This window comes from Caloenas nicobarica, chromosome 13 (assembly GCF_036013445.1).
Source record: "Caloenas nicobarica isolate bCalNic1 chromosome 13, bCalNic1.hap1, whole genome shotgun sequence".
In the NCBI taxonomy this organism is placed as follows: Eukaryota; Metazoa; Chordata; class Aves; order Columbiformes; family Columbidae; genus Caloenas; species Caloenas nicobarica.
The window spans coordinates 12,229,279-12,251,987 of record NC_088257.1 but is presented as its reverse complement, the minus strand read 5'-3'; the positions used below and the strand labels follow the sequence as shown (position 1 = coordinate 12,251,987).

The 22,709-nt window shown below is 39.5% G+C and overlaps 1 protein-coding gene across 1 annotated transcript in view; it reads left to right on the top strand.

Annotated features, from left to right (window-relative positions):
• The window catches only part of ATP10B (ATPase phospholipid transporting 10B (putative)), a 52,800-nt gene that overhangs the window by 25,857 nt on the left and 4,234 nt on the right, over positions 1-22,709 (top strand). Inside the window, exons 7-21 of the mRNA XM_065644185.1 lie at positions 1,155-1,282; positions 2,331-2,583; positions 3,474-3,709; positions 8,436-8,615; positions 8,942-9,527; positions 10,057-10,163; positions 10,908-11,034; positions 12,529-12,713; positions 16,001-16,313; positions 17,447-17,523; positions 18,096-18,221; positions 19,634-19,834; positions 21,661-21,741; positions 21,855-21,959; positions 22,422-22,609. Of these exons, the coding sequence (XP_065500257.1) occupies positions 1,155-1,282; positions 2,331-2,583; positions 3,474-3,709; positions 8,436-8,615; positions 8,942-9,527; positions 10,057-10,163; positions 10,908-11,034; positions 12,529-12,713; positions 16,001-16,313; positions 17,447-17,523; positions 18,096-18,221; positions 19,634-19,834; positions 21,661-21,741; positions 21,855-21,959; positions 22,422-22,609 (2,893 nt within the window). The remainder of the gene's footprint in view (positions 1-1,154; positions 1,283-2,330; positions 2,584-3,473; positions 3,710-8,435; positions 8,616-8,941; positions 9,528-10,056; positions 10,164-10,907; positions 11,035-12,528; positions 12,714-16,000; positions 16,314-17,446; positions 17,524-18,095; positions 18,222-19,633; positions 19,835-21,660; positions 21,742-21,854; positions 21,960-22,421; positions 22,610-22,709) is intronic.

Below are 22,709 nucleotides of genomic sequence, written 5' to 3'. Positions count from 1 at the left end.
TAAAGCGTTCGTAGTCTAAGCAAAACATGTAAAACATTAACGAGTCCATTAGCTTTCATCCATTCAAAATGTCCTGTAGCTCTACCACGAGTTCTTGCTTTTCAGCTTTGTCTGAATGTGGGGTTCTAGGAAGAACTATTATATTACTGGTGGATCAGCTATCAGGATTTTTCTTGCATACAGTGAAAAATTGTGTAAGAAGTGGCTTGTAGAGCACCATTGTCCATGTTCAGATGTGCTTGTGGTCTCTAGCAGCCAGAGAGTACTACTGAAACAATTTTAATTCCTTTGGCAGCATTTTAGTGGGCAGATGCTGCAAAACAACTGCTTGCTCAATTAGTGTTCATAGATCTTTTATCAGAGCTGGATATGCAAAGTGGACTAATAGAGGTTTTTGGCATCTGGAGCACTGATGTAATGAGGGAAACTCAGTTGTTTGTCCTAGCTCTGTGTGAAGTTTTTGATGCTGTAAATTTAGCAACATCCTTTAGCAAAGTTTACTTCAGTAAAGGTGGTATGAAAGGTGGTAAAGTTATTGTGATGGGCTGCTGGTAAGTCCTGAACTGCAGGCTTTGTTGTAGCAATTCAATGTTACCTACCGATATTAAGACACAGGGGAAAAAGCAGTTTGGGTATATGACTTAATTGAAGGGAATACAAAAAAGAGCTGCCCAGGCTGAATTATAGGAGCTTATAAGACAGATGGAAATCAAGAATGGTCAGGAAGGATAAGAAATATTTTGTTTTGTCTACATAACAATTAGGTTTCTTTCTGTTAGAAAGTGGAATGGCAGTCTACAGCACTGAGGATTTTTAAGGACAGGTGGTAGAGATGGAGTCCTCCAGCAGCAAAACATGGGGTGAGGAGAGATCTGTGCAGAGGTGAGAGCCCTGGGGGACACCTGTTGAAGGAGAGGTGAATAAAAATATCTGTGCCGGCTCATTTCTTACTAGCATTTCAGTGATATGTATGTGCTACAGAGCTCTGTGTACACGTTTAATTCTCCAGTAGATTTACAGCATTGTTCAGGGACTGTTCCTTTGAAATGTTCTTTCTTTTTAATTATCATAGCAGTCCATATCTGCAAATTTCAGAAGCTTTGTCAATCACCTGACTGCTCAGCGTATTTCAGTATTGTATATCATTCCTGCAGGGCATGGCATTTGGACTGGAAACTTCTCAGAGCATCCACCTTATGACATCCCAGATGAGAATGGCAATTTTCTGTCTCCAGTTCTTGCCGGTTTCTACATGTTTTTGACAATGATAATCCTGTTGCAGGTAAAAGACAAAAACCTGTTGCCTTCAAGGAAGAAGCTATTCAAAACTGAGTATAATAATAATTAATGAACAATTAATATCAACTAATAGCTGTACAGCTATTCTTAGCCCTATTTGAAAATATTGCTAGGAGAGTCCAGTTGTGAAATGATGTGTCAGGTTTTTTTTTCTTTCTAACTGCATATTTTTTTCTTTCTTCCTGTTGAAACCCCACAAGGATTTACATCCAAATGTCAGCTTTTTTTTTTTTCCTGTCAAAGTCTAGAATTCCAAAATAAGAATGTCACTTAATATCTCAGGAAAACAGTGAAACCAAAATTGACATTTTTGCTAATGGGAAATAATAAATAGGTATGGTTTAGCTGGTTTGGGAAAGAAGCTAAATTAGAAGTAGGATGCTTGAATATCTGAGTCTGAGTAAGCCTAATTGGGAGAGAACATTCTATGGGACAGGGGAAAAAATTACATTTACTTTTCAGATCTCTTGATGAAACTGCTGAGATTCCAGTGGACAGAATTTCTTTAATATGAATGAAATGTGAAGATAACTTTCAGAGATTCCTTGGGGAATCATTCTTCATTACTGAAACAGAATATTTGTGCATCTTAAGAGTCCATTATTATTATTTCAGGGCAGGGAAGCTAGCGGGTGGGAAGTGTTGCGTGCAAAGTAACTGCTTGTGAAAGCTTTTTACATTAAGAGTTAGTCTGTGCTAGTGCATCCTTTCAGAGTTTCAGGAGGGTAAGAGCAGCATGCACCTCCGTTGAGAAAATGTGCTTTGTAAGACCATCCTCTGAAAGACCCATCTTTGCACTTGGTGTTCTAGGAATCTTGTCTCAAATTTGTCACTTTTCTCCCCCTGTTTATCCATTGTTCTTGTGCACAGGGTTTTTTCTCTCCACTAAACTACTATTATTCAGTCCTACAATATGTCTCTAGGAAGATCCATTCTTCTGAAAATTGTTAGTATATCTGTGCCAGGACATTGCTGACAGAAAGCAACAAGACTTGTATTACCCCTCACTGAGAATTTCATCTCTCTTTCAGACTTTAATCCCCATTTCTCTTTATGTGTCCATTGAGTTTGTCAAGTTGGTCCAAGTCTTCTTAATTCACAATGATATTGACCTGTATGATGAAGAAGCAGACTTGCCCATACAATGCCGTGCCCTAAATATTACTGAAGATCTTGGACAAATCCAATATATCTTCTCAGACAAAACCGGGACACTAACAGAGAACAAAATGGTATTCCGACGCTGTACTGTCGATGGAATTGAGTTTTCACATCAGGAAAATGGTGAGAGATGCTTTTTTATATTTGCTTTTCTCTCTGAGCAAATAAATGTTATTAATTTAAATACTAGTATTTAAAGCTACCAAGCCCTCTGACTGAACGTACAGCTTTGTGGATTCATCTCCATTTTGTGAGGGACTCCAGTTACTGAGATTTGTGAAAGTGTTTTAAAAGATTCAGAAGTCGAATGGGAAAGGTTTTTGCTTCCCTCTGCAGGCGTCTCAGGCTTTGCCCTGCATTCAATACGCAATTGAGAGTGTAAACAGAAGATTTTCTCTTTCATTTCTATGTGAAAGCCAGGCAACCCTTTATAAACTCACAAACTGAGACAGTAATTAAACTCAGTAGGTCCAAAAGTACCATTGTCTTCCGTGTGATACGAAAGGTACAGCTACACATTTTCTTGAGTCAACCCTACCTGCAATCCGTATCTGCAGCCTCTTGGCCTTTGGTGCTCTGAATCTGGGGGTTTGACTCAGGCCCTTTCTTGGTCGCTACTTTCTCTCTCTACACAGTGCGAAGGATTTTCTTAAGCCGGCAGGCAGCTGCCAAAAAGATGTTTGTGCTCTGTGACTGAAAACATTAGCAAATTTGTGAATTACTGTATTTCATTCTCCTGTTCCACACAACTGCAAAATGCAGCTAAAGAGACCAAGCACTAGAAGTCCATAGAAGTGACCGATCACTTTGAAAGTGCATTTTTGTTTCCTTGCAATAATAAAGATTGGAGAGTGGGAGCTGCCAGGAACTGGAGAGCAAAGTTTTTCTGGTGCGGGCATTTGTGATATTTTGGCTCTGAATTAGTTTGTTTCAGTTTTTTTAACCAATGAATTCTTCCTGAGCAATGCAAAGAACAGAATAAGAAGTAAGGTTTCATTTTTCTCTTTCTACAGCCAGGCGCCTGGAAACCCACAAAGAGTTGGATTTAGATGATGAGGAATTTTCAAAACTTCAACACTTCACTCTTCCACCCATGAATACTGAGAGATCAGCCACTTATAAGCAGGGGACCATGAGACCTTTAAGGAGATGCCAGAGTGCTAGAGCTCATTTTCAGGGGCATACAAGGAACAGGTCACTCGGTCGTCGTGACAGTAACCAGTCTCAAGTGGCATTCAGCAGTACCATTGTGAGTACAAGCAGACTGAGCTAACACATTTTAAGGAATTCTCCTTCCTGTTGAATTTTGTGATGGGAAGGCAACATGTGGGCAGGAGAAATCCAAGCCCTGTTGGAGCTGAGAGGGAAGGGGAGACGTGTTGGGGTCCATGCAGGCTGCAGTCACGGGGGAGCTGGGTGAGGGCTTGGGAATCCGGGTCCTTGTATCAAAGACCGCAGTACACAGGTGAGTTTTTGTGATGGTTGCTTGACAGGAGAAGGAGACATGAATTTGAAGTCCAAGGATTGAGTCTGTGGTTCATTAACAGCAAGACATACTTTGCACAAAGGGGAATGAGCTTTTTGTACTGTTCTGGCACACCAGGGGAAGTGAGGTGGGGATTCTGGGCTGGGGTTGTACAAGAGGAGCTATGGCCATGAGTCTGGCACCTGCCTTAGCAGAAACAGGAGGTACAGGGCCTCATGGGAGGTGATGGTTGGGAAGAGAGTTTGAAGTCTGAGTTTTGAACGGAGCTCAGAAAGCCACAAACTACTTCTGCTACTAACGCTGCAAGTTATTGCCTCTGTTAATCGAAGTTCAGCCACCCCTGCGCTGCGCATGCAAAATGGCCAAGCAGCACTCTCCAGAGCAGTTCTGGGAGTTGTTGGTGTGTCAAAAGATAAATGTTGCATTTTTCAAGGTTTTTGTGTTTTGTTTTGTTTGCTTGTTTGTTTTTAAAAAAAGGCACTTCTCACAAAGATAATACAAATTAAGCCAAAAGTTCTTGTCAGAATAAGATCTTAAACCCTGCAAGATGTCGAACTCTGCAAGATGCTGAAGAGCCTTATCTCCCTTCAGTAGCTAGGTAGCCTCTGCCTCGCCACACATGCTGACTTGGAAATACATGTTTTCATTGCAATTCTAGGAAAATCTTAGAGTCAGCTGAATTTCAGATCTGAAACTCCCTAAAGTCTAGCACAACCTAATTAAAGTCAGTCTATTCTTTTCTTCTTGAAAGTTTTTTAACAGACATTTCAGAAAAGGCTCTTATGGGCTTTAGGAGAAGGTTGAGCACTTTCACAATTAGAATTCCAATTAAAATTAAATTCCTAGAAAACCTTTCCAGATCATATGTTTTTAAAAATATCTAACAAATACAGAACTCTCAGAACTTTATCTTCTGCACTTACTCTTCTTGGCAAAGTAGTTTAGGTGCATTATGAGATCCTACTTGCCTCATCCAGTTCCTCTGTCATGTAGTATGCATCAGTCAGCACTCCTCCTGCCCTTGGAACAAGGCGGGGTTGTCAGTTGTTGTCCTACCGTTTTCCAGCCCAGTCCTCATGGGTTGTTGAGAATCTCTCCATGAGTTTTTGAGAGATCATGACTTTCAAAGTGTTTTGAAGGAATCTCTTGCCAGTATATTTCCTCAATTTTGTTTGTTACTGCTAGGCAATATAAATAAATACAAATAAACCGCCATGTTATATTCTTTTTTCCTCTGTGAAACTAGTATCAAACATCTTTGTAGAGGAAGATTAAGCTGCTGTCATGGAAATAACCAACCTTAGCTGCTAATAGGTGTCACTCTATCTGCATAAATCGTTTAACCTCTATGACAAATATGAAGACGTAGTAAAAATGGAGACACTTAGGTATTGCCCAGAGGCTGTCCTGTATGCAGATATCCTTCAAATGCATAGTGGTATATTTCCTTACCAGCCAAGCCAATTCCCTGTTAATAAAATGGGGATATTAAAATTGTCTGTGTCTCTCTGGTTCCGGTCCTTTGCAATTCACATCACGTTGCCTGATGCATTTATACTTTGCTACAAATCTGGAGCATCTTGAGTACTTCAGTTATACAGGTAGAATCATGGGCCTGAATGCATCTCAGTAGTTAAAGTTTTTTAAGAAAAATCTATCTTCTAACAAGACATGATTGAAAACACAAAGATTGCTATTTGACTAAATTATTAAGGCCTGCACAGCACTTCTGGATAAATGGCTCTGTTGAAATAAAAGTATTGAAGTATTCAGTGCCAGTCAATGACTGTCAAACACAATGCTCCCTATGAAATTGTGAGCCTTAGCTTCTTCAGATCAACAAAATACTTTACATAATAATGTAAAGTCCAAAGGCCAGTAGTTGGCATTTACAATTTGCTCTTGTTTGCTTTTTTCTTGGTAAATGTCAAGTTTCCAAGGGTTGATGTTCCAGCCCCATGAAACTATTCATGAAAACTGGTAGCCTCAGGTAATAGTAAAATTGAAGAACTTTGCACTGCTGAGAAGACACAGTGGTTTTTGGGTAAGGGTTAGCACAGCATCTGCTATGAGCACCTGCATGTCAGAACCGTTGCCAAGAAAAGCATTTTAAAGCAAGAAGGCTGTTAACATAATAGCATCTTACAAAATGTAAAGAGTTTAATTGGAAAGTAACTGTGCCAAACAAAAGATAACCGTTTACAAATGTCAAATTTATCTGTGATCAGTTTTTAAAGGAAAACTCTCTATGCAGTGATCACAAAATGTACTTACTCTCAATCAGCCTCACATGAATCGGTGACAAGCAGGCTGCATACGGTATTTTGAGTGCTTTGTACAGTAGTAACTGATCATGCCTGCAACTCAGCACATTCGGACTTTGTTTCAGTATTCTGCATTTAGGAAGCTCTGCAGCTACAGAATGTGCTTCAGCCTGCCTGTTTGTGTGAGCGTTCTCTGCTTGACAAGCTTCAATGTTTTGCTGAAATCCAAGAAGCCCTTATCAATTAACGTGTTCATCTCAGTGCCTTTCTGAGATAGAGATGAAGATGATGGGTTTTTCATGGCATTTGATAAAGTTAATTAAGCTGGAGCCTGCAGATCCTAGAGGAATAACTAAATAGCATTGCTTGTCTTTCCTAGAGTAAAAGTAACATAGGTATAATGCAGAGCCTAACTCTACATTCTACTGAATGTGAAAAAGAAAATAAGAAAATACTTTCTGATAAATATTGATTTTTATGTTCTTTCATTTTTAAAACCTGTCCCTGAGGCCAAAATTGACCTGACCATTTTCTATTTTTCCAGAGGAAAATTTTGAATTCAGAAAGTTTCTGCTGAAGTTGAATTCCTACTGGTACATTGTCATTCTTGACATGAACTAGAGCCAGGTATTGAGGATATAGATGAAACAGAAATGGGGTAGGATGATGATGGATAGAAGAGGCTGAGATCCATGTGTAATAATTTGTGGTTTGCAAGGTTCTGTCTGATTGTGGTGGTGCACGAGGAAATTATATGAATAACTGGGCAAGCAGTCAATGAGTTTCTAATCATTCATGTTTTGAACTTAATATAGTTCCCAACATAACTGTTTTGAGAGTTTTGCCTGCAAGTTTATTTTTGATTGGAATTGTGCAATTAAGCTATTTGGGTTTGCTATACGTAGCAAGCACAGTACAGGCCACAGATTCGCAGTTGCCCACAGTAACTGCTGCAGTACAATGTTGTGAAAGACTTTCCAAAGAATGACAACTTCAACATTTTCAGACTCTGATTTCTTTTAAGAGACCCAAGAAGGTAAGTAAAAAAAGCAGGCTTGTCCTCAGCATGTACCAGTTTGCTAGAAAAAGGACTGCATCTATACCGAAAACATTTCCCCATGTGTGAAACAAAAAAAGTGTGAAAACACTGAGCCAGAGGGACCAGAGCCTCCTGCCGCACAGAAAGTGCAAAACCTTGTTCCATCTTTGGATTTCAACTGAGCTCTGTGCTGCAAAATGAGCAGTAGATTTATTTGCAATTATTAGGATGATTTAAGAACCTCAAGTCACTTTAGCAAGCAGGAGTTGCAATGCAACATCCTCAGCCCAGCACAACACAGCCAGGAAGGTGGTTGGTCGACTTCTGTCGAATATTTAGGGAACTCAGGAAAACTATGCCAGAATGAAGGAGGAGAGGGTAATAGCTGAGATGAACTAGAAAGCAGCTAAATCACCTTGGCAGGTCCTTGAAGAAGGCATCCAAAAGTGTTGGCTCACAGGAAAGTGCCTTTTAAATGTGGAAGCTGTTGTTAAATATGGCCCTGAATTAAATCCAAACCAGGCTTTGCTAACATGTAGTTTCTGTTAAAGGTAATACTCCCGTAGGCCTACATCAGATTGGATTGTAGGTAAGGGACATTCTTAAGTAATTCGGCTTGCAAACTTAGGTTTGATTAGAATGAGTGTGGTAGTAAAATTACAGTAACAATTCAGGAACAAATGAAGAATGTATGCAGTTATTTATTTATTGTAAAAACTGAGGAAGAATAGTTTCAGACAGCTTCTCTTTCTGGGTTCAAAGCAAAAGGACTCTAGAAACAAGAAGTGATGCTGCTGTAACCAAGCCATAAGCACAACATCTTCTCTGTTGAAATAACAATTGGCTCCCACACTGAAATAGGAGATCCCAAATCCACTTACGTCTGGAATGTACTTTAATTCGGTAATAAGCAGTTTCAAAGTTTGGGGATACAGTATAAATTATTCTTGAATTCTAGTAGATCTCAATAGAAATAAAACAAAGATTCATTTCCTTCTAATTATGTAGTTATGTAGCTTTTAGAAAAGTATATTTTTTCCCTAGATGTCAAGCAAAAAAGGTATTTAACTTACATAATTCTAGGTGTAAATTCAATAAGATGCAAGAGGAAACTATCAAGGTGATGTTTCTTCCCTGGGGACAAGGGTGGATGGGAATAATCCTCATTAAGTAATTTCTCTTCCAGGAAAAGGATGTGGCTCCCGATAGCAGGCTGCTGAGGCGAGTGAGAGAAGCTGCACTCCAGACTGAAAATCTTTCTCCTTTTATACATATGAAGACTTCCCCATCCCTTACTGACTTTTTTCTTGCTCTTGCCATCTGCAACACAGTCCTGGTTTCCACAGCTACTGAGCCAAGACAAAGGGTAATCTAACCTTAAGTATGTGAGGAAAATTGATTATGCTTCTGTTTAAAAACATAGAGCAGTGTTCAGTGAAACCTGAAATGGTGAAAAATAGTTTCTTTGGGAGTTCTCCTCTAGTTTTTTTACCTTTTGTGTAATATCTACAGTTTCCCTGCCTGTGTATGTCCCCTTCTAACATGGCTTTTTATGTTTGATGAATAGCTATGGCTACCACAATATCTGCACTTTTTTTTTTTTTAGATACAGAAAAATATATTGAGATTTTGAAAAGTATCTTGTAGTTTGCATTTATTTATTTTTAACCATAGTTGTTCTTGTATTTCTAGGTCACAGTCCCACCACCAATAAAACCTTCAGGAATCACCCTGGATAAGATTCATCAGATATTTCAACGGCTAAAATTAGCAAGCCTGAGTCAGTCTTTTTCATCCTCTCAGTCTAGTTCAGACCTAGGCGCCAGCTTCAGTGCAAAGAACACTGAGGAGCATCTTGCTGCCTTGAATTGCTGTGACAATGATGACAACCGCTGCACCAGCAGTGGAAGCGATGAGCTCCAGGGCAAGGGCAGCACAGATATTGGTGGTGCTTCCCTGGATGAGGTTTTTAAATCCGTGACTAACAGTTCTTTGCCAACAGACTTTTGCTATGAGGCTGAGAGCCCAGATGAGGCAGCGCTTGTTTATGCTGCCCAGGCATATAGTTTTACTTTAGTGTCCCGAACTCCCGAACAGGTGACTGTACGGTTGCCACAAGGCACACTTCTGACTTTTGATATTCTCTACACTTTGGGATTTGACTCAGTAAGGAAAAGGATGTCTGTAGTAGTGCGACACCCTCTAAGTAAGGAGATCGTTGTCTACACAAAAGGAGCTGACTCTGTTATAATGGACTTGTTGGAAGATTCTGCCAAAGGTAATTTCCCAGTGAGCTATTTCTGTTGTGTCTCCTATAAAGAGGCATGAGAAGTTTGCAGTACTCTTTTCTGCATGAAATAGAAGGCATTAGTAGTATATTAAAAAAATAAGCTTTCTCTAGTGTTATCCTTGCAGATCAGAAGTGAGATATTTATTTAACCTGAGTAGCGCTTCGAATATAGAATGGGCTAATTAAAATTCACCGACAGAGCTAACCCATGTGCACTGTGTACTCTGCAATAATGCTGTCATGAGGGCCTGACCATTGTATTGCAGCTTGTCAGCAAGAGTGCTATAACATTAACAAACAAACAAACCAAAAAAAACCCAAGTAATGTTATCTTAAAGGAAACATGGATCTTTAGCAAGCTTTCCGCTTATGCACAGCCAGCAATTTGAGCTTTTAAAGGAATTGCTATTATACTGGAACCCAGTTTTCTCTAATGCCCACTCTTTTTTAATCTTAGTCCATTAGGTCTGAAATGATCTGTGCTTAAAATATGGAATCTTTATCTTGTATTCCACAGATGACATTAGTGCAGAGAAGAGAATGAAGAGAATAAAAGAAAAAACACAGAAGCATCTGGACTATTATGCTCGTGATGGCCTACGAACTCTGTGCATAGCTAAGAAGGTAGGAGGGCATTAGCCTAATATTGTTTACAGCTTTGCTCTGTACATGTCAATAGGTTTATTAGAGAAATGTAATGGTTATAATACTTTCTGCTTCAGAGAGCAAGCCAGATACAGCCCATCTTTTTGTCCCTCTGTTTGGTTGCTCTGCTATCTTTTTTTCCTCATTTTCCTCAGTGTGAGGAGATGATAGATTTTCGGTCAGCTTCAAAACATTCATTTCTGTTTCTCTTATGGTAACTCTAGCTGACCTTCTCTACTGTGATTCCAAGCAAGAAATAAAAAGTCTTCAGAAGAGCCAACCTTTTTTCTGTTTTGCCTGGCTTTCACCTTTCAAAAATCTTGCCCTCAGCCTGGCTTAGTACAACTTAGCCCGATACTTTAAGACAGAAGTTGTCTATGTGCAACAAATAGGTCATATTTAAGCTCTGGAGAAATGAAGAGCAACCTTCAGAAAACTGTGTGTTCCAATTCAGAGTCCCAACTAAGGGCTGTGTGATCAAGAGTTTCTCTCGGACACGTTTTTAAGTCTCAGCTGTAGGCCACTTACACAAACAGGAAGGCAGGTCTCTTTTTCTTATTACTACTAGTTCTCGTAGTCGTCTCTTGGAAAAGTTTCTGTTATTTTCAAGGCGACACAGTACTTTACCGGCCTGGATAGGAGTTAAGTCTCTGTGATCCAGAATGCTGGCATGCTTCTCTTATTTAATTTTAAAATGAGCTCTGTTTAAATTGTGTTATGCAGGTCCTGAATGAAGATGACTTTCAAAAATGGGCCAATTTTCGTCGGGAGGCAGAAGCTGCAATTGACAACAGAGATGAGCTGTTAATGGAGACAGCGCAGCGTCTGGAGACCAAACTCACCTTGCTGGGTAGCTAAAAATAAGAATTGTCATTGTGTGAAGTATCATTCGCTCTCCTGTGATATTCTTGGCAATCAGACAACAACTTATACTCGTTTATATCAAAAAGCCTTCCCCTGTGGTTTGGAAATATCAGGACTAGGGTATGCAGTCCAATGATAGTGTCTAAACAAGTTTTCATGCATTTTGAGCAGCAATAACTTTGAAACTATCGTGTGCCAGGAGGAAAGAACATGTACGTCAGCCGTTACTGTGGCTCAGCTGGCACAGTAGATAATGAAGTTCCCACAATTCAATCATGTGTCTGTGTCCTTAGCTAAACCTATAAAATACTATAAATTAACTTCAGTTTTGAGCACAAAGTCCAAGGGAATTTTGGTAATTAAACTGTATTATAAAAAACGGTGACTTAAACAGCTGGCCACACATAGGCATTTTTGCTGGTGAATTCTTGATGTTGTTGCATTGTCATGTTTGCTTTCTGCCCTTTGTAAAAAGGATATTTCATGTTAAAACTTAGATTCCTTGGTACTTGTACATCATCCATCGCCATCAAATCTAACACTACTATTCTGTTAAATTATGGAGCACTTCAGTGCTTTCTTTTCTACTTTGTTTCCAAACATTTTGTTCTTTAAGACTTTGATTTTCGGAGTCGTCTCAGCCTCATCTATCTGTGAATACAACCTGTGCCCATAATTTGTTACCCTGAATTTCTGTAATTGCAAGCTATTAGCATTATGGCTTCTCATAATCTCTGCAGTGATTTAAAAAATTAGAGTAATAACAGTAAATGCCATAAGCAGAAATACATAAGAGGTATCGTAGATCTTGCCAGAATCTGTTACCTTTGCCAAGTCCTAAGGCCCTGTGTGCTTTCATACTTTATTTCAAAAAAAGTGTTATTTCAGCTCAAATCAGTATCTATCTTTAAAGTATCACAATTACAGCATCTTCAAACTGACCCCTAGTGGAAGAGATAAGGAGTGTCATAACATTCAGATGGTGACTTACCATCAGGATGAGTGCTGGCATCTGCTTCTAAGTTTGCATATTTTTAAAAAGAAAATTTACTGTACCTTTTCTTCTCCCTTTGATGGGTGAGGCATCTAACTTGACAATAAGGATAGCATTCATTTAAATAGTCAAAGTTTGTATTTTCTGGTTGCTTTGATGGGCTCAATGCAGTACTTTAAAAATGCATATGGAGTAATTCCTCTGCCAGTACATTGTCATGTTGGATTATTAAGAAGAAATGAAACGCATTGTTCTGGCAACAAGTAAAATGAAGAGCCAGAACTTGATTGCTGACACATTCAGATCTTAATCCAAATGCAGATGCTGTGCCTGTGTGTTTATTTGCTGGACACTACCTCAGCTCAGCTCTTGATAAGTTCAGGATCACGACTAGAAGTCAAAGACCTTTTCTTAAAAAAAGAAAATGGCAACGTGATTTCCAAATGAAAGAAAACTAGTTCACTATTTCTTTTTCTGTTTGCCCAGGAGCAACAGGGATTGAAGATCGGCTCCAAGATGGAGTACCTGACACTATTACAGCTCTTCGAGAAGCTGGGATACAAATCTGGGTGTTGACAGGAGACAAACAGGAGACAGCAGTAAACATTGCATATTCCTGTAAACTCCTGAAGCAGAGAGACACTGTCTTCACGATTAACACCGAAAGCAAGGTGAGCATGGAGAGATGCACAGAATTTGATACATTTCCCTTTCTTCGTGTCTTGCAGCTTGACAGCATGTTGCTACACAACAGCCAACCAAAAACCCACAGAGCAGCATTAGACCAGAAACTCTTTGGACCACATGTAACTGGATGAATTAGAATGCAAGACGGTTATGTAGAGTTTTATTCAATTAAAGGGCAGTGAGTTTTCCAAATGATTTTTTTTTCTAATTGCCTGAATAGTGAGCTTTAGCAAGAAGGTAATATGCAGTTAAGTGCCTGATTCCTTAATAATATTGATACCTGGTTTTTCACCTTGCAATGGAAATTTCAGCTACAATGATATCTTAACCCCAGGTGATATCTGTAGGAAGATATTTAGAAAGTACTGTATGAGTCAGTGCAGAAAAAGTATGCAGGTGAAGTTTTAATTAAATTCAGAACTTTCTAGTCACATGTTTCCTGACAGGATTAGACTTAATCAGAAATTTATTAGTGAACTATTTAATCCAGTATCTTTTTTTGTAAGCAGCATTTCACATTTTTGGAAATCTAATTATAGTTCTTGTAGGCTGGTTAAAAACACCATCACTTTCCTGACATTCTGTGGTGGTGCACGTAGCTGTTGATGTACACAGAATGGATTTCCATGGGCAATAAAGAGGTCAGGGAGTAAGCAAAGCAAACATACTCCAAAACGAGGATAATCATTTCAAGGGTGCATCTGTCAGATCCTGTGACTCACTGAAATACAGTGAACAATCTGTGGTGCAATCTATGGCTATTCCTGAAACCGTCTGAATAGAAGGGAGAAAATAGAGTCCTAACTTTTGAAGAGGATAAACGCTATTAGAGGGTGGTAAAAGTAAAAGGCTTTGGAAGAGCAACCTTGTCTTTTGCATATTGTGAAGCAACATCACTAGGGTACCAGGGAAAAAGGGGGATGGCCATTGCCATGCACAGCCGAGCATCTCATCCCTCCGGGCATTCTGGTGGGACAGGCGGCTTTGTGAGATGGATTTAGGGTTCGAGTTCCAGCACTATATGGCTAAACCAGACATGTTTGCTAAGGAGAGGTCAGCTGTGACCGTTTCTACAACCTAAAGCTGGGTCCAAAACGCCATCTGTGCTGCCCTCTTTATTTTCCATGCCAACGAGCTCTTACTTCCCACGTAGCCTTGGATGCCCCTGCGGTGCCCAGGCTGCAGCCACGGCCCCTTGCCCAGGGTGCTGCTCTGTCCTTTCTGTGCAGCGTGTGCCCGTGGCCCGTACTTGCAATAACAGGAGTTATGGTGAGACGAGCCTTTCCGTGGGTCGACAGGAGGCTGGGGAGGGAAGACAGGGCTGCTTTCTGCCGCTAGGCAAGTTCTTTGTCTCGGCTGCTTCAGTTTTTCTCCCCACAGAAGGGAGGTTACCAATACAAACTTGTCTTTATCTATAAAGCTATTGTGAGGAAATAGAGTTAAAATGTTTTTCTTACGATAGGCAACTGTATAGAGCAGTTAGTCGGCCTACTTTCTAACTGGTTTTGTCTGCAGTTAGTAGCTCTCCAAACAAGAATAAAATCCTGTGCAAATGTCTCTCTTTTTTAATGCCATGGAAATAGGAAAACATGCAAAGATGATATGGAATTTGGCACAGAATACATTCCTTGCTTCAATGTGTAATTTCATTTGATACGCATATCTGCCTTAACGGAAGGCAGAATGAATATATTTAGGATGGAAATTAGAAGATGGTTTCTGTCAGAAGTGATGCTGCAGGCGAGACCACCCTGGCTCCAGGAAACACAGATGTGTGCACTCACCCATAGCATCCCCTATGGTCCTCGATCCAGACTCAGACGCAAGCTGCAACCATGTGCGTGCTTGTGTGAATACGTGTGGTTCAGTGGACTCTGGAGTTGCTTCCCAGTAAGATTTAGCTCCCTCTCTTTCAAAATTAAGCTGAGAACACTGGTTCTGAAAGTGTCTCCCAATGGCAGCAGCAGGGGGAAACGAATAATACATACAAAGTGCTTCTGCTTTCACAATAACCCATTAGTTTTGCCAAAGTTAACCCTCAAACTGGCTTCAGTGGGAGGGGACTCTCTCACCACTCCTGAACCCAGCAGCTTATTTAAATCGGGAAATTAAATATCTTCCAGGAAGAAGCAACATAACTAGGTAGTTTGGGGGATTTATTTAAAGAGGCAAGCTGAGACAAACCAGGAATTTCCACTTCAATTTTTGGCTTGTTCACAGAAAGATGTTGCTTCTCCAATATTTTTTAGAAGTCTTCAGTGTACAGGCTATATGCAGCTTTTTATTAGATGTCAGAGGTACATTTGATTGCAGAACCTCCCACTTAAGTGTAATTTAAATCTTGCAAGCATCCTACACATGTACCTTATGCAACATAAAGTGAAAATAACATTTTAGAACTGAATCATCACTCAATAAAGCTGACAGAAAAGGTAGAAAAAGGGAGTGATTAGCTCCTCAGGTATTCAGTGCCATGCAACAGAAGGAGGACTTTTAGTACTAACAGGCAGCAAAATAGCTTTTAGATCATTCTGGGTTTTCTCTGACAGTGGTGTGCCAATTTAAGAGATCTATATAGGGGAGGTAAAAATGTTCCCCTTAAATCTGTTTGTGTTTGATATGAAGTTAATTGCAGTTGTTTGCATCTGAAAGAGGAGTTTGGTCCAATATGAGGCAAATTTGCTAAGAGGGAAAGACTAAATTTGTGTTTGAGGCACAGTGCTGAGACTTATGAAGCTTTATTTCTGTCTTTAATTGTGACAAACACCTGATTTGTGAACTAGAAAAGGCCAAGCTGTCAAAATTACTGGGTAATTTTGAAAATCTGAACCTCTTGTTTTGTTTCTCTACTGCAGTTTACTTCTAAGGGAAGCAAATGCTACAATATCTCACATCATTGGTATCAGAACTCGATTTTTAAAATCTCCTTTAGAAAAAAAAAAGGATTTTTTAAAAATTTCTGTACTCTCAGAACTGCAAGTACAAATATGTCTTCCTGATGTGAATATAATTTTATTTTCTTTTAAAATAATTTCTTACTACAGTTAACGAGCTGATAAGATACGTAGTGTTTCCTCTGAAGGATTTGATCACGTCATTGAAGTAATCTCCAATCTCATGAATCAGTGCGTTTCTCAGTCAGTTTTCCACAATGTTCATCTGATAGGTTTAAGCCCGCTGGCGTGACTATACAAACATACGCTTTGTCAGTGCTGTGCTCTAAAGGGAGATGGAGATAACTATTTCTAGAACCACTTCTGTTTTCTCATAGGAAACTTGTGAATCTCTCCTGAACTTAACCTTGGAAGAGGTGAGGAAGAATTACGAGGTCGAAAAACCACGGAAGAAATTTTTTGGCGTTATCCCCACATCTTTCTCAGTCTCTGAGGCCCCCAGTCCTGAGTTTGGACTGGTGATTGACGGACGGACGCTGAACATCATCTTCCAGGGGGGCCTGGAGGAGAAGTTCCTGGCGCTGACGAAGCACTGCCGCTCGGTGCTGTGCTGCCGTTCCACCCCTCTGCAGAAGAGCATGGTGGTCAAACTTGTCCGGAGGCAGCTTAAAGTGGTGACCCTGTCGATAGGTACCTCCGTTTTGAATCTTACGGGAGAAAGAGGGAAGCAGGTTCTTCCTTTATGAGTTAAGGAAATGTATGGAATATAGTGTATGAGCTGTTTCTTGAGCCTTGGGATACAGTGGGAAAAAATAGCATCGAATAGTATTTCCTGATCCAAAGCTGTATGAAAGTACTTCTTCAGCTTTCACTGAGTAAACCTGGCCCCGATTCAAACAAGACAAATGCACTCCAAATTCAAACTCTCCCAGCAGTCACCTTCATGTGCACCAGTACAAACGTATGTATACAGTCGACAGCAGTTACCGTTTGTCTTTCCATAAAGCCCTTTTCCTGTCAGAGTTTCCAAACTTCTGAAAACGGAGTTATCCCCAGAGTGGTATTAAGCACTGATGCATTTAGTTTTACCTTCAAATAATGTGAAGTGCTTTGAGTTTCCTGCTCCACTTTTGGTAAGTGATCCCACTAGGATCCTTGCAGAATCGATTTTTAAAAAATACATCTCTGTGGACCAAACAGAAAAGGAAGTCTGATGTATTTTTAAAAATTCTTGCTTTGCCTTAGAGTTCAAAATATAAGCTTTCAGCCTTCATTTATTTTTCTTTACCAGCTAACCTCATTCGCAATCTCCACGTTGCAGGCAACAACCATGGCTGTTCTTTCCATGGAAATTTGGTTATGTATTTGACATATTGCTGCAAGTTGAAATGAGTAGAATAACTCCTGAAATTGGCTTGTTACATTGTCAACTGCAATCAAATTTATCACCTAGTTTGGAGAATTGCTGCAAAGTGTGTTGCTGAGCAAATGGAGTTTGCCAAGCAGAAACATACAAAACAATGCAGACATAGATGGTGTCAGGGTGTCCGGGCCACCACCCAGCCGGTCCCAATGTCAGGCTTAGACCTGGTGAATCCACGTCTCCTGGAAAGAAGGGCATTCCAACCAACAACACATCCTAGAGGTCATGATTGCTTGATGCTGAGTGTCAATTACCCTCATTGAGATGCATGATAGTACAGAATAGCCTTTGTTTATCAGCATAGCCGGGTTTGGGTTTGTTTTCTTGTTCTGATATAGGCATTATGTTCTGAGCACCCTTTCTTGCACATTTATTGTTCCCTCCTGTCTTCCCATTCTAGGCGATGGTGCAAATGATGTAAGTATGATTCAAGCAGCTGATGTTGGAGTTGGGATATCTGGCCAAGAAGGCATGCAGGTATCACGTCCATTTATTTCCTGTCCCCTTTTCTGAGGTGGTCTCTTGCTGCTTCAGTTTCATAGTAGCCCTGTACTCTTGAGTGTCACATTAAAGATGCAAGTTACTGTTGTAAATTAAAATGCAGTTCACAATTATGAGTTCAGCCAAAAAAAGAGTGTTTTGAGCCAACAATTAGCATGCATGGACAAACGTGTTTGCTCATAATCCTGGAAAATTAGCAGATGCCTGTCCAGTGTTAGGTTAACACCTGGTTTCTGAATCATCTCTAATATAGCATTACCAGGTTTTGTTGATTGTCTTTCAGTGTTTTCTGCACCAAATTCTTTCTCCTTTATCCCCTTTCCTCATTCTCCTAAGATGGAGAATTCTGCAGAAATAGGAAGTTCCAACTATTTTCTCAAAGTTTGGTGGGGTTTTTGTTTTGTTTTGGGTTTGGTGTGAGTTTGTTTGTTTGTTTTCCTACAATATTCAGTAGTAGGAAATCATTTCAATGTCCATGTTCAAATTTCATTGTATTGGGTGGGGAAAAAAGATTTATTGTAAATTAACTTCTATTCTTTTTCCCAAAGGCTGTGATGGCTAGTGACTTTGCAATATCCCGATTTAAGCATCTCAAAAAGCTGCTTCTTGTCCATGGCCATTGGTGTTATGCTCGCCTGGCAAAGATGGTGATTTACTTTTTCTACAAAAATGTGGTAAGATTATTAAAATTTTCATCCTAGCAAGGGTTAAGTTCAGGGCTGAGGGGTTTTCTTTTTCTTCTTTCCTCTGCTCTGCTCTGCTCTGCCTTCTCCACTCCACTCCTGTTTTCTTGGGTGAGGTTTTGTTGGTTGGTTCGTTTGTTTGCAGGTTATACACTCTTTTTATGAAGCTACAGTTCCTGTTTATTCACTTTGCAAGTTTATAGTATGCTACTTCCTTCTCGGTAACGTGCTGCATAAAGCATTGAGGAAAAATATGGATTCTAAATATAATTTGAAAAAGCAGGAGGAAAAAGGATTCAAGTCTTAGTAACTTTTATATGGTAGTTCGAGAAACTATTAATAATACCCATGAGCTTCAAAATAAAATTTGCATAAGGAAGAGCAGATTATTAGTGCTCGAATATAGAAGCTGGCTCTACACTAAGAATTGGCTGCCTGTGAAACCTCTGAATTTTTGCATTTAATTTGATAGGAACCACTTGCAAGTAATGATGAAGTCATATCTGGCATTTTTATTAAAAATTTAATGTATATGCAAATTAGCTGCGCATTGAAGAATAATGTAAAGTGGAAAAACCTGATAGTAATACGGTTTCTACAAGACAGTGCAAACAAGTCCATTTGATGGGAAATACACTCTGAACATGAAAGAATATTTACTTAGAATTCAAAGTATCTATACTTTTTTAATAATTTTGAATAAAGATTGCTTCTTATCAGTGTTAAAATTTGTAGAGGAAATGGAAACTTTTTTTTTTTTTCCGGATTGGGTATCCTTTTAGAGTTCAAAGGTTATTTATTTGCAATGCGAAATAGCTCTTCAAGCTGGGAGGCTGCTGTTCTATTATCTCCCCAGTGCCATTAGAGTGCAGGAAGCCTTTGATTCCACATAGACAACCAGTTTGTAAAAGGATTTTAAAACCTGGTGCTCAGAGCTGTGAACAGTTTACTGAATTATTCTCTGCTATTTTCTTAAAGAAACCCGATGGCTTTTAAAAAGCTGTATCGCAGTGGATCAGTGTGAAGCAGTTCCTTAAGATACACTGCTTTATGGAATAAAGTGCAAAGCTGTCTACTGATGGTACCTTTAACCAAAATAATATATTCTTGGGAGGCTCTGTTAATAACCAATGTACTACATTAGCCTCACAGGTGGAACTATGAGAGACATAGACCATCTATGCATTGCAAACTGAAGGGTCCAGATCAGCTGTAATAGTAGGGAAGAGCACAGGGGAAGGAAGAGGACACCAAGGAGAGGCCGCACAAAAGGTGCAGCTTCACGACTCCCACAGCCCAAAGAGAAATGAAATCACGCCAGTGTGAAGGATGTGCTTCTGCACCCGCGGAGAGCCACAGCTAGCTTGTAACAGGACTTTGTGTTTGTATTTACTTCTCCACAGAGCTATGTCAACCTGCTCTTCTGGTACCAGTTCTTCTCTGGGTTCTCAGGCAGCACAATGATAGATTACTTCCAGATGATTTTTTTCAATCTCATCTTCACCTCGGCGCCTCCTCTTCTCTTTGGAGTCCTGGATAGAGATGTTTCTGCAGAAACACTTCTAGGTTTGCCCGAGTTGTACAAGAATGGACGAAATTCAGAGGTATGTCTTGGTTGCTGAAATAACTGCTTGATAAGCCAAAGCACCACAGGATTTTTGGGTTTGTGAGGAGGGAGAAAAGAGTTTAGACTTACTTGGAACAAAATGATCCATTTATGGTTTCTAGTTTACTAATGTCCAACAAAAGAAGGTACAATTGTAGCTGTCAGAAGAGCTGGTAAGGAACACATGATTGAAGTTGCTTCCTGGAAGTGAGGCTGGGTGCTTGGTCGCAGTTGGAAGACGGAAATGGGGAGGTTTATTCTGCCTCTAAATATATAGATTAATCCAATTTGGTACAAGCATGCTGCATTATAATAAGTAGAGTGATACATTAATGTTGTGTTTGACATTTCTGATCTGAAGAAGAGACCACAGAGCAAATATGTGTGTATGTATATCTGTACACACACACACACACTATATATATATATATATATATATATATATATATATATATATATATATAAAATTTCTCAGTGAGGGCACTGAGGGCATGTAATGAATGAGGGTAAAGTAGTTTAGTTGGTCCCTGATTAAACTCTGTTCAGATTTGGTGCTTCAAACCATCTCTCAACCTACTGAAGAAGAAAATCTTGTTAAAAAGTTTACAGCAAAAAGTGACAAGGAAACACAAACCCTTAAATCAATAAACAACCCAACATATGTTTTTTTTTATTCTCAGGTTCGGAAATATATCTGTTAATACATAAAGGATTTTGTCACAGTTTGACGTCTGGGTTATTCCAGGCATGAACTGTTTCATTGATTTACTTCTTTCGCTTCGAATAGTCAGTATTGGTAACCCACAGAAAATATACATGAAATATGTTATTTTTTTACATCAGTTTGTCTGTCAGGTTTAGAAAACTATTCGGACTTCCGCATGTTTGTGAAGAGCACACATATACAGACATACATACCTGTTTTTTCACATACATAAAGTACAGTAGTACTTATTCTCAAATTGCCTCAACATTTTTAATAGGAAACTATGAAAATATTAATGAGCAAAATTTGATGTGGCCTTAGTTTTAAATCACAAAATCACATGGTACTTAGGAATACTTCTCTCTCCTTTTTCTCCCAATACCTACGTTATTTATCTTGGACTGTGATTTTTAGCACTGATGAACACTGGTGATCCACATCACGTTTAATGATGTTTTAAAAACCTAGGTAAGGGAGTGCAGAATTTGAAGATTCTCTGTAAAACTTCCCATTCCTTTTCTTAGGAGCTCTTGGATCTCACATATATGCAAAATATATGTTCTTTATCATTTTGAAGAGGTCATTGCTGTTGCTTTGACATTTTGTCTGCACTGAAAGAGTAGGAGCCCAGCCTTCTGTCTCAACACTAGTGCGTGCCACCGCACAGGAGCTGTGGCCTCGCAGGTTCCTAGATAAGTTTAAATATAACAAGTAGTCAAATTGAAATGGCACAGAATAGAAGTTTCAGTGGAAGGAACCTTAACAGAAGGGATTTTGACCAATTCTATAACTCTAGGAAGAGATTTGTTTGAAAAATAATTTGAGGAATGGGGTCCTTTGAGGAGGGATGGGTCATTCCTGACATTCAGCTTTTAAGACCCCTAATTGACTGACTAATCTTCCTGAAGTCTGTAGTTAGTTAACACAGAGAAAATGTCTGTTCACACATAAGCCTTTGGTCTAAATCAGCTGCTCAGGAGGTGTTTACTCCTGAAGGTAGACCCGTTATCTATAATCAATAGTCCAAATGGAAGAAAAACAGACGGCAAATTATGCCTGCAGGACAGACTAGAGATGTGTGTTCCATCATAATGACTGTTATCTATAAACTCCTGCAGATATACAAGCTGTCAACTTTTATGATTATGATGTTGGATGCCTTCTATCAGAGCCTCATTTGCTTCTTTGTCCCCTATTTGGTAAGTACCAAATAGGTCATTAATGTTCTCACTCTCCTATCCGCCTTAAAAAATACAAAAAAATACTTTTGAACAGTCGAGGTTCATCGCAGTCTACCTGTTTGTTTCCTTAGACATACAAGGACTCTGACATAGATCTGCTTTCCTTTGGAAACCCCATCAATAGCATCTCTCTCCTGACCATTCTCTTGCATCAGGCTCTAGAAATGAAAACATGGGTAGGTATTTGGTATGTCCTGTTCACATGACTATTTTTCTTTCCTGAACATAGCTTGCTGTGTAGACATGACCTTGCCTTTCAGAGCCATTTACCTGAATTCTAGGTCACAAAAAGTAAGCAACAGATGCACTGAGATTTCACAATGTGCCAGAATTTATTATAATATTAGCCTCAGGATAATACCTCCATGTGCACAATGGCAGAATTTGCTTCTACTGCGCCTTTGGACAAGAAGTACACAATTTTTATGTACTTCAATATATGAGGACGTGTTTTTTAAAGAACTCTATTCACTGTCACTGTTTTGTAAGTTATTTTCCAGGTATTTTTCCTACTGCACTTTTCAGTAGCAGGGTCTATTGGATACATTCTTTTCGATCTGTCTTTGGGTGTAAAACAGGAGGATACAGAGTCAGGGTCTCACAAGCATCACTGTCATTTTGTGCAATTCTGCTTACAGACCCTGCTCCACGTGGTGACGATGATAGGCAGTGTGGTGGTTTACTTTGTCTTCTCTCTGATCTACAATGCCACCTGCGTGGTCTGCAGCAATCCCACCAGCCCCTACTGGATTATGGAGAGGCAGCTGTCAGATCCCGTCTTCTACTTACTGTGCCTTATTACCCCAGTCATTGCACTCTTGCCAAGGTTTGAATGATGCATTGTTTTCCTCTCAGTTTTCTTTTTTTGGATTTGCAGGCATTTGAGCGAAGTAACACTAATGATATTAATCTGTATAGATATGTGA